At 54.6% G+C, this 16,892-nt stretch overlaps 1 protein-coding gene across 3 annotated transcripts in view; it reads left to right on the top strand.

Moving 5' to 3' along the window:
* Positions 1-16,892, top strand: part of SDK2 (sidekick cell adhesion molecule 2) — a 294,538-nt gene that overhangs the window by 249,066 nt on the left and 28,580 nt on the right. For 2 of the 3 annotated variants that reach the window (XM_053568347.1, XM_053568345.1), the window contains 9 exons: positions 866-1,060; positions 2,156-2,357; positions 3,282-3,385; positions 3,876-3,946; positions 5,298-5,433; positions 7,470-7,526; positions 8,808-8,909; positions 9,022-9,137; positions 15,587-15,773. In XM_053568347.1, coding sequence (XP_053424322.1) covers positions 866-1,060; positions 2,156-2,357; positions 3,282-3,385; positions 3,876-3,946; positions 5,298-5,433; positions 7,470-7,526; positions 8,808-8,909; positions 9,022-9,137; positions 15,587-15,773 — 1,170 coding nt within the window. The remainder of the gene's footprint in view (positions 1-865; positions 1,061-2,155; positions 2,358-3,281; positions 3,386-3,875; positions 3,947-5,297; positions 5,434-7,469; positions 7,527-8,807; positions 8,910-9,021; positions 9,138-15,586; positions 15,774-16,892) is intronic. The other variant, XM_053568346.1, reaches the window with a different exon arrangement.

Below are 16,892 nucleotides of genomic sequence, written 5' to 3'. Positions count from 1 at the left end.
GGGCATCGTGGCGGGCGCCTGTAGTCCCAGCTACTTGGGAGGCTGAGGCAAGAGAATCGCCTAAGCCCAAGAGCTGGAAGTTGCTGTGAGCTGTGACGCCATGGCACTTTACTGAGGGCGACAAACTGAGACTCTGTCTCTAAAAAAAAAAAAGAAAAGGTGGCTTGGGCTACATGTACCTGTACCAGGGCCTTCAGTCCTGCCTCATGCAATGCCTGCCCCAGATGGACGCCATACCCCCCGAGTTAGGGGGCTGGGGTGGGAGGCCAAGTGCCTTAGACCAGACAACCTGGGCAGGAATTCCAGCTCAAGCACTTACCACTACCAGTGGCAGTGGGTGGTGGCAGCACCTGTAGCTCAGTGGGTATGGCACCAGCCACATACACTGAGGCTGGCAGGTTCGAACCCGGCCTGGGTCAGCTAAAACAACAATGACAACTGCAATGAGAGAAATAGCCAGGCGTTGTGGCAGGCGCCTGTAGTCCTAGCTACCTGGGAGGCTGAGGCAAGAGAATTGCTTAAGCCCAAGAGTTTGAGGTTGCTGTGAGCTGTGACAACACAGCACTCTACCCAGGGCGATGGAGTGAGACTCTGTCTCAAAAAAGAAAAAAAAAAACACTCTCCAAGCCTCCGTTTCCTCCTTGGGACTGTTATGGGGGTCACAGACATTGTGCTGTCCATGGTTCATACTCCCCAGGTGGCAGCTCAAGACTGGAAAGTAACCAAGAGGCCTTCAGACAAACCACAGCCAAGATGGCCCATGCACAGACACTGCTGTGGCCAAGGAAAGAGGCCCTTTCTTGGGGTCCTGGGGCAGGGCAGCTGGCCTTGCCTGCCTGCACAGTCACTTGCTTCCTTCCCACAGCTTACCAGATCACACACCGGCTCAACACCACCACAGCCAACACTGCCACGGTGGAGGTGCTGGCGCCCAGTGCCCGCCAGTACACGGCCACCGGCCTTAAGCCAGAGTCCGTCTACCTGTTCCGCATCACAGCTCAGACCCGCAAAGGCTGGGGAGAAGCTGCCGAGGCCTTAGTGGTGACCACTGAGAAGAGAGGTGACTGCCCATGGGGGGCTAGGGAGGCCTGGGGGCAGTCACAGATGCACCCCCAGCTTGGAGCCTCTGCTAGGGGAAGGCTGGGGGTTAGACAAGTGTGCTCTGGACTGGAAAGTGGCTCCCATCTCTGAAGTCAAGGTCAGCAAGAGCCCCAGCATCTGCCATCCCTAAGCTGGGAGTTCCCTTCCTGAGAAGCCTGCTCAGCTCTGCTTTTCCAGAGGGAAGTTGGTGACCTGGTGACCAGCTTCCCTCTCTCTTTCCCCATCGCACCTCTGGTCTCACCGGGAGGGCTGTAGGGTCAGAGTTGCAGCCCGGAGCCCTAGCCACCAGCACCCTGCTGCTCTGAGCCAGAACCTCGCCCAACTTTGGGGTCCTCAGAAGTGGGCTTGAAGCCCCAATTGGTGTCACCGGAAAAAACTAGTAGGACGATGGTTCTCACTGGGGGGCTGCTTTGCCTTCTCAGGGACGTTGGGAATATCAGGAGACATTTTGGTTATCACATCTTGGGGACTGCTACTGGCATTGAGTGGGCAGAGGCCAGGGAGGCTGCTAAGCACCTTGAGGGCACAGACAGCCCCCCCCCAACCCCATGAAGAACCACCATGCCAAACGCCAGCGATGCTGAGCTGAGGAGCCCTGCAGGAGGGGACGGGGAAGTGGGGTGGGGAAACAAGGAAGCCACGTGAGGGGGTGGTGGGAAGCAGAGTCCACAGCAGGCCACACGGGCTCCATCCTACTCCATGGTGGTGGGGGGGCAGTGCAAGTCACATCCAAGCCTTGTTGCCATGGGAGCAAAGGAGCTAGGGAGGGCATGGGACCTCCTCACTTCCACCTTGGTTAGGGGGTGCCCCAAGAGGTAAAAATTCACAGGCCACAGGGCTCTAGGAGTGTGAGGGGGCATCTCTGACCAAGAGGCCCAGGTGCGGGCTGTGCACAGGGGGGAGATCCTGCCAAGCCTCTGTGAGCATGGAAATCAGTGGGGAGGCAGCACCAGGCCGAGCCCAGAGCATCTCCTCCCCTCTTGAGAAAGTCCAGCCCTCTTTGCCACTTCCCTGCGCAGGCTTAGCTGCCCCTTGCCCTCCACCACCCCTCTAGACCGCCCGCAGCCCCCCAGCAAGCCGGTGGTGCACCAGAAGGACGTGAGAGCCCGCAGCGTGCTGCTGTCCTGGGAGCCGGGGAGTGACGGGCTGTCCCCTGTACGCTACTACACCGTCCAGACCCGCGAGCTGCCCAGCGGCAGGTGGACACTGCACTCCGCCTCCGTGAGCCACAATGCCTCCACCTTCATCGTGGACAGGTGAGGCCTGGGGTCCCATAGCATCTCCACTCTGCACTGCAACCCTGGCGGTGGTCCTGTAGTGGGGGCAGAGGTCAGGGGGCCCTCTGAGAACACCCCAGCCTGCCCCCCGCCTCCAACCCTTAATCCGCATGCCCAGAAGACCTCCCGTCTACTCTTGCCCCCACAAAATTAGCTCCCTCCTAAGACCCTACTGCTTTCCCTCCAGAGCCCTGGTAGGGAGGGTAGCCTCTTAATTATCTATTTCTGGAGTCCAGAAGTGCCCCTCCAGTGAAGTGCTTGTCATCCTTCATTAGAGATTCTTCCAGCCAGGCAGCATCTTCCTCTCCAGCCTTAATAGGGCAGCGGAGCTGCATTCGCAACTCTGGCTTCAGTTTAATTCCCAGTGGGTTGTAGTTTTTACATTCCAGTTGATGTGACCGGGAGTTTTGAGCAATACTTTCCTCCCCATCCCCAATAAATCCCTCTTGGAGAGGGAATAAGGCTTCTAGAGATGAAGTGTGGGTTAACTCTTGAGAGGCTCCACCCTTCCTAAATGTGTTAAATTGAAGGGAGAGATGGCGGTTTGGTGTTGTTCAGAGAGAGAGGTATTGGCGCTTTCGTGGCTGTGTGTCTTCTGAGGTGGGACATACAGAGACATTTCTTCTTGGGGACCTATGGCTTATGATGGGGGCTAGAGGCACGCCATGCTGGCATGGTCTGGGGGCACTGGCCTGAGCTCCCTGGACCCCCAGGGCCTGAACCTGGTTTGTCCCCTTCGTAGCAGCAATCCTATCAGAGCCCCAGTGTTCCCCCCGACCCTGTGCAGTCAGTCAGCACCCCTGGCCCCTTTGCCGAGCAGGGAGAGCTCAGTGAGACCCCATGGTGGAGGTGTGGGCCCAGGTCTTCAGGGAAACCCTTGGTTCACGGGACCGATTCCCATAGGCTCAAGCCCTTCACATCCTACAAGTTCCGAGTGAAGGCAACCAATGACATTGGGGACAGCGAGTTCAGCGAGGAGTCAGAGTCGCTGACCACCCTGCAGGCCGGTCAGTGTCCTCCTCCCCGGTGGGAGTACCTTCTCCAGGTGGGGGGGCTTTCTCTTGGCTCACCAGCCACTTCCTGGGTGCTGGGTGTTCTCTTAATGGGGGAGGTGCCCCAGGGAAGAGTATCAAGGAGTTTGGGGCCAAAGGGGCCTATGCAAGGGCTCAGGGTCCCAGGCCTAACCTGATTTCCAGTGCCTTCTTTTTCTGAGGTCCCGAAAGCTGCCAGTGAACGGGGCAGGAAGCAGCAGCATAGAGGCCTGTGGCTTTGTGGGGAGGGGCCTCTGGGACCCTTGGGTTCTGGCTGAGCTTAGATCATAGCACCTCTCTCCCCCCACACTGGCCCTTTGTTCTACAGAAATTGGGCCAGTGGGCACAGAGGGTGTTTAACCGGGACCTGCCCTGTGGTCTGGTGCCAGCAGACTCTGGTCCCCATGGGCTCCTGGGGACCTGAGGCTGCTTCCCCTGGAGCCCACGTACCTGCCTCTCCCTGCAGCCCCAGATGAAGCTCCCACCATCCTCTCAGTGACCCCCCACACTACCACCTCCGTGCTAATCCGATGGCAGGTAAGCCCAGCAGACGGGGGCTTCCACGGGGACTCAGATAAGCTCTGCCCCAGGACTACAAGCCAACAGTCCCCACCAGGGCTTTCTGGGGTCCCCAGATTCTCTGTCTCCAGAGCACCTGGGAAGGTGTGCATGTCACAGAACAGTCTATACATGCTTGTACACACACACAGATACTCTCCAGATATTCACATCAGGCCGGTGTTAATCAGCCCCTCTGCAGGTGAGGGCTGAGCCTGAGGATGTGAACTACCTCAGCTCACACAGCTAGCAGGCAGCAGGGTCTGGTTTATTAGCCTGAGGCCCAGTGGTCAGTGAACGGATTCTTGAGACCTATGTCTGTCACCATGGGCAGGGACCCACTGTCCAGGTGGAGAGGAGATGCCCCTTCCTCCATGCCTGTCTGCGGGATACACAATCTGCTCTGCTGTGGCCTGGAGGAGGCCGGGCCAAACTCAGAGCCCAGGCTGTCCTGCTCGTCAGGACCCTCTCAGGCCCTCTAAAGCCCAGCCTTGGCTCAGCAGGTCACCCACAGAGGCCTCAAAGGGGCAGACTCCCGACTGCTTCTATGGGGCAGAGGGACAGGCACTGCCCTTTCCCATCTATATAGTTCCCCAAAAGGAAATCCATTGAGGACAAAACCAGGAGGGCACATGCCTCGCCTCAGATAAGAATGACCTAGTATAGCTGTGACGGGGACAAGGCTGGAGCAGCTTGGTCAGCGTGGCAGAGGGGGTGGGGACTTGCCCACAGCAGCCAAGGAAGTAATTAAGGAGCTAATAAAAGGATGAACCGTTTCAGTAGGTTTTTTAAAAGCAGTTGCATAAAAGATGGTTCCTGCCTTCTCCCAAAGCCAGTTCTCCAACAAAGCTGGGAGTGGAAGCAAAGAGAAAATAATGGGGAGGGGGGTGCTTACCCTTCTGTGTGCTGAAGAGAAGGGAGGAAATGCTGGCCAGGTGGCGAGGTGAGGACCAGCAGGCCCGGAGAGGCTGGAGATGTGGTGAGGCAGACAAGAAATAGCTCTATGAAAACTCTGTGTCCAGCATCATGCTCCAGCCCCTAGCGATGCTGTGTGACCTTGGGCCAGTTCCTTAACATCTCTGAGCCTTAGTTTCCTGCTCTGTTGAAGGGCAATTAAAGGATTCTGGCCCTTACCTGCCTCCCAGGGAACACTGCGGCAATGGATGGCCTCATTGGAAATGCTCTGCAGATTAAAACTGCTCCATGTTATCTTGATTTCATCTCCTGGTTGAGACATAGACCCTGCTCTGTGGCTGCAGGGTCCTGGTGGGAAGAAAGGATGGGGCCGTGCCCCAGGTCCCCTCCCCACGCCCTCTTCCCTTCCCTGCAGCCCCCAGCAGAGGACAAGATCAACGGCATCCTCCTGGGCTTCCGGATCCGGTACCGGGAGCTGCTCTATGAAGGGCTGAGGGGCTTCACACTCCGAGGCATCAACAACCCTGCGGCCGCCTGGGCTGAGCTGACCCGTGAGTGATGCCTGAGGGAATCGGGGATCCCTCTGACCTGGAGCCCTGCTCCTCCTCCCATTCATGCGCTTACTGAGTATTTACTGAGCACCTTCTATGTGCCCCAAGACACTAATAACCAAGACAGACAGGGTCCCTGCCCTCTTGGAGCCAGGCGTTCCAGGTGTAAGCCCCGAGTAGGCATCGAAGGCCCCTCGGCTGACAGCTGTGGAGTACGTCAGGAAGGTCAAGAGAGGCTTTCCTGGTAGTGGTGTAGGTGCTGAGGCTGAAGGGTGATGCCCAGTTAACCAGGCAGAAGGGATGGGAGCATGTGGGAGGGAGCATGCTGCTTTCAAGGGACTAAGAGCCATGCCCAGTCACACCCCCAGAGCAGCAGTCCGGGCCTCCTCTTGTTCTTTGGGAAAGTCACTGCCCTGCCCTGAGGTCCTGGAAGTCCAGCCTGCCTCTGTAGCGGGAAGCAGAGATAGCAGGAGCCAGATGGAAATCACAGGAAGAGAGGATGCCTGGGAGGGCCTAAGCATGAAAGTGACATGGCTGGACTCTTGCACGAAGTGGGTCATTTTGGCAGCATGAGGAGGAGGGCTTTGCTTGGTGAAAGGGGACTAACCAGAGGCAGGAAGGCCAGCTGGAGGCTATTGCAGAACTGAGACGGAACTGAAGGCCACTTGGGAGGTGGTGTGTCACAGGCTCCGCTGCACGGGGAGAGAGGGGCTCACTAAGCAGAGGCCAGCGGGAGCAGGCAGCAGTCTGACAGCGTCTCCTCCCGACGTTCATCTTGACATCTCCCCTCCCAGCTCTCCTGAACCTTGCGAGCTTGTCTTCTAGCGAGTTAGCAGACAGCAAAATGATTGAGTGTGGAGCAAAGGATTATTAATAGAAAAACTCGGAAGCAACAAGAAAAGAAAATTATAGACCGGGGCGGCGCCTGTGGCTCAAGGAGTTGGGCGCCAGTCCCATATGCCGGAGGTGGTGGGTTCAAACCCAGCCCCGGCCAAAAAAGAAAAAAAAAAGAAAATTATAGACCAATATCACTAATGAATATAGATGCAAAAATATTCAACAAGATCCTATCAAACAGAATCCAGCAACACATCAAACAAATTATACATCATGACCAAGTCAGTCTTATCCCGGGGTCTCAAGGCTGGTTTAACATATGTAAATCTATAAGTATAATTCAGCACATAAACAAATCAAAAAACAAAGACCATATGATTCTCTCAATTGATGCAGAAAAAGCTTTTGATAATATCCAGCATCCCTTCATGATCAGAACACTTAAGAAAATTGGTATAGAAGGGACATTTCTTAAACTGATAGAGGCCATCTACAGCAAACCCACAGCCAATATCGTATTGAATGGAGTTAAATTGAAACCATTTCCACTCAGATCAGGAACGAGACAAAGCTGCCCATTGTCTCCACTGCTCTTTAACATTGTAGTGGAAGTTTTAGCCACCACAGTTAGGGAAGAAAAGGCGATCAAGGGTATCCATACAGGGTCAGAAGAGATCAAACTTTCGCCCTTCGCAGATGATATGATTGTATATCTGGAAGCAGCTGATCCAACAGCTTGCGTTTTGGGTGGTGCTTTTTGTTTTCTCTTTGTTGGCAACATGTGCTTGTGGTTGCAATTTTATATTGCCTGTGTATAATGCAGTCATATTTCCAGGCAATAAAACTTTTTCTGGTTCACATGGAGAAATTAACAACTCCCATATTTCATAGCAGTTTTCAGGAACTCTGCCTTGAAATAAGGGAGTCAGTTGGGGCTTGAGGGGGTTGAGCTGTCCGCCTGGAGGCCAGCTCTAAGGGGCTTGAGACAACTTGTGACCATGGGCTGGGAGCCACCTCCTCCCCCCACTCCTATCCTGACCCCTAACTCAGGAACCTGCAAACTCTCCTTCCGCCTATCACCTGGCCAGCCCCACCTCGCTCCCATCCACCCCCTTATCAGAGGTCTGTCTGCAGGGCAGGGATGTGTGTGCACTAACTCCTCTGTCTGCTATCTCCCTCTGACCCCCTGCGCCCCCCAGCCATGTACTCCGTGCGCAACCTGAGCCGGCCCAGCCTCACGCAGTACGAGCTGGACAGTAAGTCTTGCATGGCGGCTGCTGCCGCAGGCCCAGGTCTCCCACAGGGATGGGGAACAGAGCCTCAAGGACACTTGACCACAGGCCAAGGAGTGTGCCCACCCCAGGGTGCTTAAAGAATGGGACCACCCTTAACTCACGTGATCTCTCCAAATACACAAACAAGCAGGCTATTCCCAGGCTCAGTCTCCCCCAGGCTCGGCCTATGTGGGATGTGAGATGGGGAAGGAAAATCTGCAGCCCAGGGAGGGGGACAGGGAGGGGAGCCATGACCGCAGGGCTGCAGCAGGAGCTGTGGGACTCTGCTGGGTGGGTGGGCCGGTGTCCATGTCACATCCAGGGCACTTCTTGAACCAGTGGGGTCTTGTGATCCAGGGCTTTCCCTCAGAGGGAGCAGACAGCAATTTTGTTCCCAGTCCCCATCTTCCTTCTGGGGCCCAGGCCGCGTTCCTGCAGGTTCACTCTCTTACCCTGATCTTTTTCTAACCCCAGCCATGGTTCTTCCTAAGGTGCAGGGCCTTGGGTGGGAGGGCCTCACGGTCAGGAGAGGGTGGCCTTGTTTGAGTGCCATTGGCCCGAATGAGCTGCACGGCCAGTTAACAAGGCTGGCTCCCCCACTGTACAGGCCTGTTGCAGGAGACAACCGTAGCCAGAGGAAAGAGTGGAGAGGGTGAGAGGACCTTTCAGCAGGGATCGTGGACCCCACTTAGGGTGATCCAGCCTATTTTCTTACAGCTACCTTCCTCTTCCAGCTTCTGCCAGGCATCCTCATGCCAGCACCCTACACCTGGCAAAAATATAGAGTTTCTCAGTCCAGAATTCACATCCAATAAGCGCCTCTCCTAGAAAAGAGCCTACCTATATAAAGAACTTGTGGGCAGTGTTCAGAGCCCTGGTCCTGGGAGCTATGGGCAACCTGTCCCACTGGGGAGACAGGGCAGGTGGAGAGGGTATGGCCCTACAGCCCAGCTTGCCCACGGCAGCTTTGGTTTGCACCAGTCATCCCAGTGTACAGAGTGACAGTCTCAGGAGTGTCCAGTTGGATAATAAAATGTATGCTCAGCCCAGTCCAGGAAGCCAGCAGCATCATCCTTGTCCAGGCTGATAGGGAGACAGAGCATTCCCTGACCCCTACCTCTTAGCTATTTCTTCCTGAAGCCTTGCACAGGGGACTAGAGCTGCAGGGGCTCCTCCTCCCTCCCCTATAGCCTCTGCCTGGAGAGCTCCTTCCCGGCAGGGACGGTGACTGGGTGTGTGTCCCTCCTCTGCTGTCACCCACAGACCTGACTAAGCACAGGCGATATGAGATAAGGATGAGCGTGTACAACACCGTGGGCGAGGGGCCCCCCAGCCCCCCTCAGGAGGTCTTTGTCGGGGAGGCAGGTGAGTGCCACCTGCCCTGTCTGGCCCCCCAGCACGCCTTCCCCACCCAACCCCTCTCCCCTGCCCCCGTCCCCTCTCTAGCACACTCACTCCCCACCTCCACATCCTGCAGTGCCCACAGCAGCACCCCGCAACGTGGCCGCCCACGGGGCCACAGCCACGCAGCTGGACGTGACATGGGAACCACCCCCGCTGGACAGCCAGAATGGAGACATCCAGGGGTACAAGGTAGGGGTGCTCTGGCAAAGCAAAGGGGTGCTGGGGCAGGGGGCCAGGTAGGGGGGTTGTGGCTAGCCACCCACAGGTGGAAGGTGGAAGCTTTCCCCAGGCCCTTCCTCCTCCCAACCAGGTGTGCCCCTTCAGACTCTGCTGCACACCTGCCACCATGGCCGCTTGTACCCCGTGTGCAAAAATACTATACGGCTGGGGCAAAACTACGCCCCTCCCCTAAGGGCAGGCTGAGCTCAGGGGCAGAGTACTCCAAGCCAGGCCTGGTGAGGCCACAGACAGAGCAGAGAGTGCAAATCTGCTGGAATCTGACTCGATTCTGGGTCTGCTGGCCTTCACCCCTGGGGTGGAGAGGATGCCCTGGCCATGCGAGCACTAGAGGAAGTGGCTTCAAAAAGGAGTATGTCCCCCTGGTTGGAGCGGGTGGAACACACAGCCCTTAGCTGCGTCTGAGTCCTGTCTCCTGCACAAGTGTCCAGTAATTCTCGGTGGTTGGATGTTATTCCTAAGACTAGCCCCAGTACCGTGACCCAGGGTGGAGAGTGGGGGCCACAGGAACCTAAGGGTTTCCCTTGCCCAGCCCCTCATCCCATATGTTGAAGCCACAGCGAAGAACTTGCTGAGGCCTCCTGGCTTGTGAATCAGGTAGCCCCAGTCTAAGACAGGAGTTGCTTTCCATCTGGGGTGAAGGAGGAAGGGCATCTTGCCAAGGAAGCTCTGAAGACGGATGGCACCCCTCACGTCTTTGCCCTGAAGCACCAGCTGGGAAAACTAAATATTGCACCTCCAGCATATGCCTCCCCTGAGGAGGGAGGGGCCAGGTGGGGCCGGCAGCAGTTTGGCAGCCTCCAGACTGTCGAGGTTCAGAAGTCGCAAGTTGATATCCAGACCCAGGAAGCATGTGGGTGCACAGTACCACACATAACCCAGCCGACGTCTGCATGTCCCAGAAAATATTGCTGCTGCACAGGCAGCAGCTATGGATGTGAAATGAGGGATCAGGGAACGGCCACTTCCCAGGCACAACTTACCCGGCACAGCAGCATCGACATCCATGATCACCGACGATGTTAACACATCACAGCTGAGATGACTCTGCACTTGGGTCAGACCACCTGTGACCCGCGCACAGGCAAGCACACCCAGGCACCACCCCAGGGCCCCGGTCTTTCTGTCACTCACTGACACACCTTTATGGAGCAGTTATTCTCTGCCCAGCATTATTCTCAGTGCTGGGGGTAAAGCCATGAGCAAAGAGACGACGTGAGCTTAAATTTTAGGGGGAGAATATCAACAATATAATAAATAAATGATACTTACCAGATGGTAGCGAATAGCCAGTTAGAGGAGAGCTAGACCTGCAGGGAGGTTTGGAATGTTAAATAGGGTTATTAGGAAAAGACTTAATGAGATGGTAACATATGAAAAAATCTGAAGAACAGAGTATGAATCACTTGGATCCAGGAGAATGTTCCAGAGAAGGAAGAGCAACAGTCCTGAGGTAGGCAGGTGCTTGGAGAGTGCAAAGTGTCCTGTGTGTCCCCAGAGTGAGTTGGAGCTTGATGGGAAGACAGGGCCAGCACACCTGGGGCCCTCCAGGGCTTGGCTGCTACGCTGACTGTAGATGACAGTTGAAGGTCACACTCACTGCCCTGCTGAGCTGGGGCTGGGATGGGGAAAGCCTGGGAGCCATATAGAGGTGGCTGAGTTACCCAGGTCAGCTCGAATGGGGTTCTGGACCAGGTGGAAGCATCATTGAGAGGTGGTCACTCTTCCGTCACAGTTCATGGCAGAGCTGAGAGAATTTGCTAATGAACTGGGCATGGCCTGTGAGAGCAGGGGCATCAGGACAGATCCGAGGCTAAGGAGTGATGGGATGATGATGGGATGACAGAGCTGCCAATCACTGAGGAAAAGGCAGAGACAGGGGATGGAGGGGGCCGGGGTGCAGGATCAGGTGACAGACTCCAGAGGTATCCGGTTGAAGATGTCTGTTGGGCATTCAAGAGGAGACAGTGGGGCTGGAGGTGCATGTGTGGAGTTCGAGAGAGAGGGTCCAAGCCAGAGACGGGAACTGAGGCATCCTCAGCACATAGACAGTGCCGGCAGGAGATGAGTTGGTCACAGAGAACAAAGCCTGAAACCTAAGCTTGGGGGAAAAGTGAGTGAGGTCTCAGAACCCACAAAAAGAGCAGGCTTCTTGAAGGAGGGAGAATGAGATGGCCCACAGCTGAAGAGAGCCAGAGCAAGGTGCCATCAGGGATTGGCAAACCTCAGCTCACAGGCCTAGTCCCTTTGGCCACCATTTTTTGTAAATAAAGTTTTATTGGAACACATCCGTGTCCATCTGGGTACAAATTGTCCTATGGCTACTTTCACACAAGGAAAGAGCTGAGAATTAGTGGCAGAGAATGTGTGACCAGCATAGCCTAAAATATTGATTACCTGACCCTTTGCAGAAAAAGTTTGCTGAGCCCTGGACGTTGCAGTCACATGGTGGTGTTCATGGGCAAACTTGACAAGAATTGGGGGTGGAGGAGGGTGCTGAGGCCTGCTTGGGGTGGATCCAGGACAGAATGGGGCCAGTCCATGTGTGGAGTTTTGCTTTAAAGCAATGCAGAGAATCAGGGTGAAAGCTAGGAAAAGACACGCTGTCAGCAGAGGAGGGTTTAGGATAGGAAAAATAACTTTGTGTGCTGATAGAGGATAGAAAAGAAACTTAACAGCTCAGGGAAGCAAGGAAGCTATGGTGGAAGGATGTCCCAGGGTGAGCGAGAGGGTCTGGGATTTAGTGTATAAACATGGGTGGCCTTAAGGGGTGCCAGCAGTTCAGCTGGGGTGGTAGGAGGGAGTCGGGGAAGGGGTGGGTGGAGAGGAAGAGGAGGCAGCAGGGTAGGTGAAGTCTCATCTGATCATTTCAATTTCCCAGTGCATGGTCTCAGCTGGGAGTGAGGAAAGGGGAGGAGAATGCAGGAATCTTAATAGAGGGGTGGGGCAGGGCAGCCCAGCCCAGCCGTGGCCCACCTGAGGCTGTGCTCACAAACTTCCCCCAGCTGTGTAGAGTGTGGACCGATCTCACCAGGGCTGGCTTTCTGCTAGTTGTATAGGAAGAAGCAAGAAAGAACAGGAACACAGTTAAAAAATGGGGCAAAGGACCTGAATGGACATTTCTCAAAAGAAAACAACGGGTATACAAGGCCCTTGATGTGGCTGAATGGCAGGGTGATCAATCATCAATCAAAACCACAGTGAGAGATCGCCTCACACCTGTTAGGATGGTAAGTGTCGGCAAAAGTATGGAGGAAAAGGAACACTTGCCGCTGTTGGTGGGAATGGAGACTAGCACAGCCATTACTAGTAGCTGTAGGGGAGTTCCTCAGAAAATTCAAATTAGAACCATCCTATGATCCAGCAATCCCACTACTGGGTATTTACCCAAAATAACCAGAATAGGGATCTTGGGGAGATACCTGTGCTCCCATGTTAATTGCAGTATGATTCACAATAGCCAAAATATGAAAACAGGGCGGCGCCTGTGGCTCAGTGAGTAGGGCGCCAGCCCTATATGCTGAGGGTGGCGGGTTCAAACCCAGCCCCAGCCAAACTGCAACAAAAAAATAGCCGGGCGTTGTGGCGGGCGCCTGTAGTCCCAGCTGCTCGGGAGGCTGAGGCAAGAGAATCGCGTAAGCCCAGGAGTTAGAGGTTGCTGTGAGCCGTGTGACGCCATGGCACTCTACCAAGGGCAGTACAGTGAGACTCTGTCTCTACAAAAAAAAAAAAAAAAATGTGAAAACAACCTAAATGTCTGAATGTGAAGGTGTAAAGAAAATGCGGGGTGTGTGTGTGCAGTCAAATATCATCCAGCCTCGAGGGGAATTCTGCTATTTGCAACAACAAAATGAACCTGAAGGACATCGTGCCAGATGAAATAAGCCAGGCACAAAAAGACAAATATGATGTGATCCCACATATACATGGAATTGAAAATAATCCGACAGAAGCAGAGAGTAGAATCGAGTTGGGAGTGGAGAGATAAGGGGATGCTGGTCAAATGGTACAAGGCCTCAGGCAAGAGGAGTTCTGGGATCTAAAGTACAGCAGGGTGGTGATCGTTAATGATATTGCATATGCTTGAAATTTGCTAAGAGTAGCTCTAGTGTTCTCACCACAAAACTTTTAGAAAGGTAGCTATTCAAGGTGACAGATAACTAGCTCGATGGTGGTCATGATTTCACAGTATATACATAGATCAAGACATCGTGTTTTATACCTTAAATCTGTACAATTTTGATTTGTTGCTTGTACCTCTGTAAAGCTGGAAAGAAGAAAATAAAGGGCAGGGCATTGAGAAGGATAGAAGGAAGGTGGTGATTATAATGGTATGCTCCTGCACCTGCCCTGTCGACATTATTCACCCAGCAGGTATTTACTGAGTACGAATGATGTCCCAGGCATGATTCTAGGTGTTTGGTCACAAGGAAGCTGGATGGACCCCAATCCTGCCCTCTGGTGGATGTATTTTGGCAGACACCTGGAAACTTGTCTATGTGCTCCAATTTGGCCACGTGGCCCTTGGGGACTGGGATCTGGGCTCATCTCCTTTTGCACAAGTGATAGTCCCTCTTACTGCCAATCATCCACCTAACAAAGGTCTGCTGAATTCAGTACACACAAATGAGATGCACCTGCTCAGGGCTCCAAGATTATGTGTTTATACAACCCTGGCTTCTGGACTTGAACCCACTCCCCTGCCCAAGATCATGGCTCCAGCCATTGACCCTCTCTCTTTCTAGGGCATGCCTCCCATGGGCAGGACATCAAAGCATTCTGGAACACGTTTCCTCTCTCAATGCCTTTTCCTACTCTCATCTTTGGTCCCTTTGCAATAGAAATTCCTCAAAAGAATCTGCTCTCATACCTCCAATCCCTCTCCCCTTGTGTCTTGATCTACTCCAAGTAGGTTCCTGGCCCTTCCTGCCAAGGCCCCTGGTATCCCCGTGTCACTCATGGATCAAAATCAGGCCTCACGGACTACGGACTGAGCAGTGACATGTGACATGCAGATCCCACCCTCCTCTCAAAATGCTTCCTTCCCTCAGTTTCCCTCAGCTGTTTCTCCCCACTCTCCTTTGTTATGCTGACTCCTGCCCCAACCACTGAACACCTGAGGCCCCAGGAATCAATTCATGGCCCTCTTCTCTAAAAGAATCCATTAATTCTCTTGGTGTGCAGTGGCAAAATGCTGCTTGTGTGCTGATAACACCCAGGCTTTTAGCATTACCCTGACCTTTCCCTGAATACCAAAGTCAGGAACTTTGTTGGCGGTTGTATCCCCGTTGTTATGAAGGGAGGGATGAGTGAATGAATGGGTGACTTAATGGATGATTACAGCAGTCACTCGTCTACACATATGAGAAGAATCCCTTTTTAAAAGGGAAGAGGAGTTGGAGAAAAGCCAGGATTTCATAACAAGGTGTCCCAACAATCCCTTCACACAAGGGGGAACACTTTGATGAGCGTCGTCCGGAAAACTGAGAAATTGACGTAGCATGCAAAAAACATTTTGGACAGCAGGTGGCGCCAAAGGACCTTCAAGTCTCTGTGTGTTTGGGGGATCCGCCCGCGCTTTCTGGAAGGCGCCGACCTAAAACTAGTTTAAGAGCCTTCCACGCGTCACTAGCTAGGAGTGTTCACCCCCGCTGAACGTGCAACATTTGAAAACCTTATTGAGCATCTGTTGTGTTCCTGGCCTAAAATCTACCACGAGGAGCCTTGGGAAACCAGCCAAGTCCCTGGGGGAAATCTTCTGGCCTTGCTTGAGCCTGGGAAACAGGCGTCCTCATCCTCACTATGTCCATACACAACAAAGCCACAGCTCTGGGAAGCCGCCTGGCTGAGCCGTCCTGCTAGTAATGCCATTGCAACCTTGGCCGTCCTCTGCAGCTGCTTTGCAGTCGCTGTGTGCAAGTGCAGTGCTGGGGGGTCTTATCATTTGCAGCTGCTGATAGAGCAGGTCCGAGGTACATCCGCTGCCGGCTCCCAGGCACTGCAGTGCCAGCAGCCCACACACCATGCTCCGCTGGGGTGGGCTCTGTGCTGTCTTTACCTCCTTGGCTGAGAATCCTGCAGGATACACTGGGTTTGTTCCTCCAGGAACTGTTTCCTGAGCGCTGATCTGTCACTACTGCAGTGGACTGACGGCACAAGGGACCCCACCCCCACCCCCCATGCATGGGGGCCCTGCCCTCACATTTATAGTCAGGTAGACACTAGGGGCTGGGCTATGGAAAGAAGGTTCTGGGAGGGTTTCTAAACCCACTCTTAAAGGCTTCTATACCATTTCCTAGGTGACCCCTAACAATGAGGGTGTTTATTAGACCCCGGGTCCGTGATTCAGGAGGGAAGGCCCCTCTTTGCCTTTGTCACTCCATGACCCTCTGTGCCCGCAGATCTATTTCTGGGAAGCCCAGCGTCCGAACCTCACGGAGCGGGTGAAGACGCTTTTCCTGGCTGAGAACAGTGTGAAGCTCAAAAACCTGACTGGCTACACTGCCTACATGGTCAGCGTGGCAGCCTTCAATGCTGCTGGGGATGGGCCTCGGAGCACCCCCACCAGGGGCCAGACCCAGCAAGCAGGTAAGGCAGGGCTCTGCGGTGGGGGGGTTGCTCTGTAGCAGGGGGAACATCTAGTGTCCAGGCTCTTGAGGGGAGTAGAGGCAGCTGCCTTCCCCCAAGATGCCCTGAGTAGGGCAGCAGGTGCTCAGGGAAAAGCAGCTGTCCCCACAAGTTGTGAGAGCCCCAGGCAGCCACCCCAAGCCAGCCCCCTCGAGCCCCTGCCCTGCTCCCACCAGCCTTTCTTCTATCTCCCTGGCTTCATTCATCCCACAAATATTTATTGAGTGACTTTTCTGAGGCCACACTGTGTAAAGACACAACAGTGAGTGAGGTCACCGAGCTCCCTGCCCTGGCAGCAGGGCAGATCACAGATGATCCACCAAGCAGCTGAATAGCTGCAGGTGGTGGCAAGGGCAGGTGATCCAAGGGGCGGGGCGGGGAGGCACGTGGGGGGCTCTGGGTAGATTTGCCCACAAAGGCCTCCCTGAGAAGGTGAGATCTGAGCAAGGAGAAGAGGTCAGCCAGGGGGTGTTCAGGAGGCAGGGGGTAGGGAGGTAAGGAGGGGGTAGTTCCGGACAGAGGGGACAGCAGATGTGAAGGCCTGGAGCCCAGGGGAGATTAGGGAACCAGAGAGAAAGCCAGGTGGCTTGCAAGAAAATGGGGCAGAAGCAGGTCACTGAGCGTCTGGGGGTCGGGATTGGGATTAAGTCTAAGTGTGAGGGAGGCTGTCGGAAGGTTGGAGCAGTTGAGCAAGAGGATATGGTTTCTGTTTTGAGAGAGTCACAGTGGCTGCTGTGCAGGAGGCAGCCTGGTGAGGGGGAGAGGATGGAGGCAGGGCGGCTAGGCAGGAGTGGCTGGTGGCAAGAGTCCCTCGGCCTGTGTGTGCAGAGCAAACCCCTGAAATGAGTATCCAGAGTTCCTTCTTGGGCAGTGTCACATGCGACCCTCCCAGAAGCCCTGAGGACGGTCAGGGTGGCCAGCATCCCTCTTTCACAATGAGTGAGGGGTCACCTGGGAAGTCCTGCTTCTTGCCCAGAGTCAAGCTCATCAGCAGGGGAGCAGAGGCTGGAACCCAGGGTTTCTGAGAGAACCAAGAGTTGTGACCTGGTGAACTGGCACACAGCCTTTTGTCCTGGCCTC

The sequence above is a fragment of the Nycticebus coucang genome, chromosome 18 (genome assembly GCF_027406575.1).
Source record: "Nycticebus coucang isolate mNycCou1 chromosome 18, mNycCou1.pri, whole genome shotgun sequence".
NCBI lineage: Eukaryota > Metazoa > Chordata > Mammalia > Primates > Lorisidae > Nycticebus > Nycticebus coucang.
Note: the sequence above shows the minus strand (reverse complement) of the source record. Positions and strands in the feature narration are given on the sequence as shown.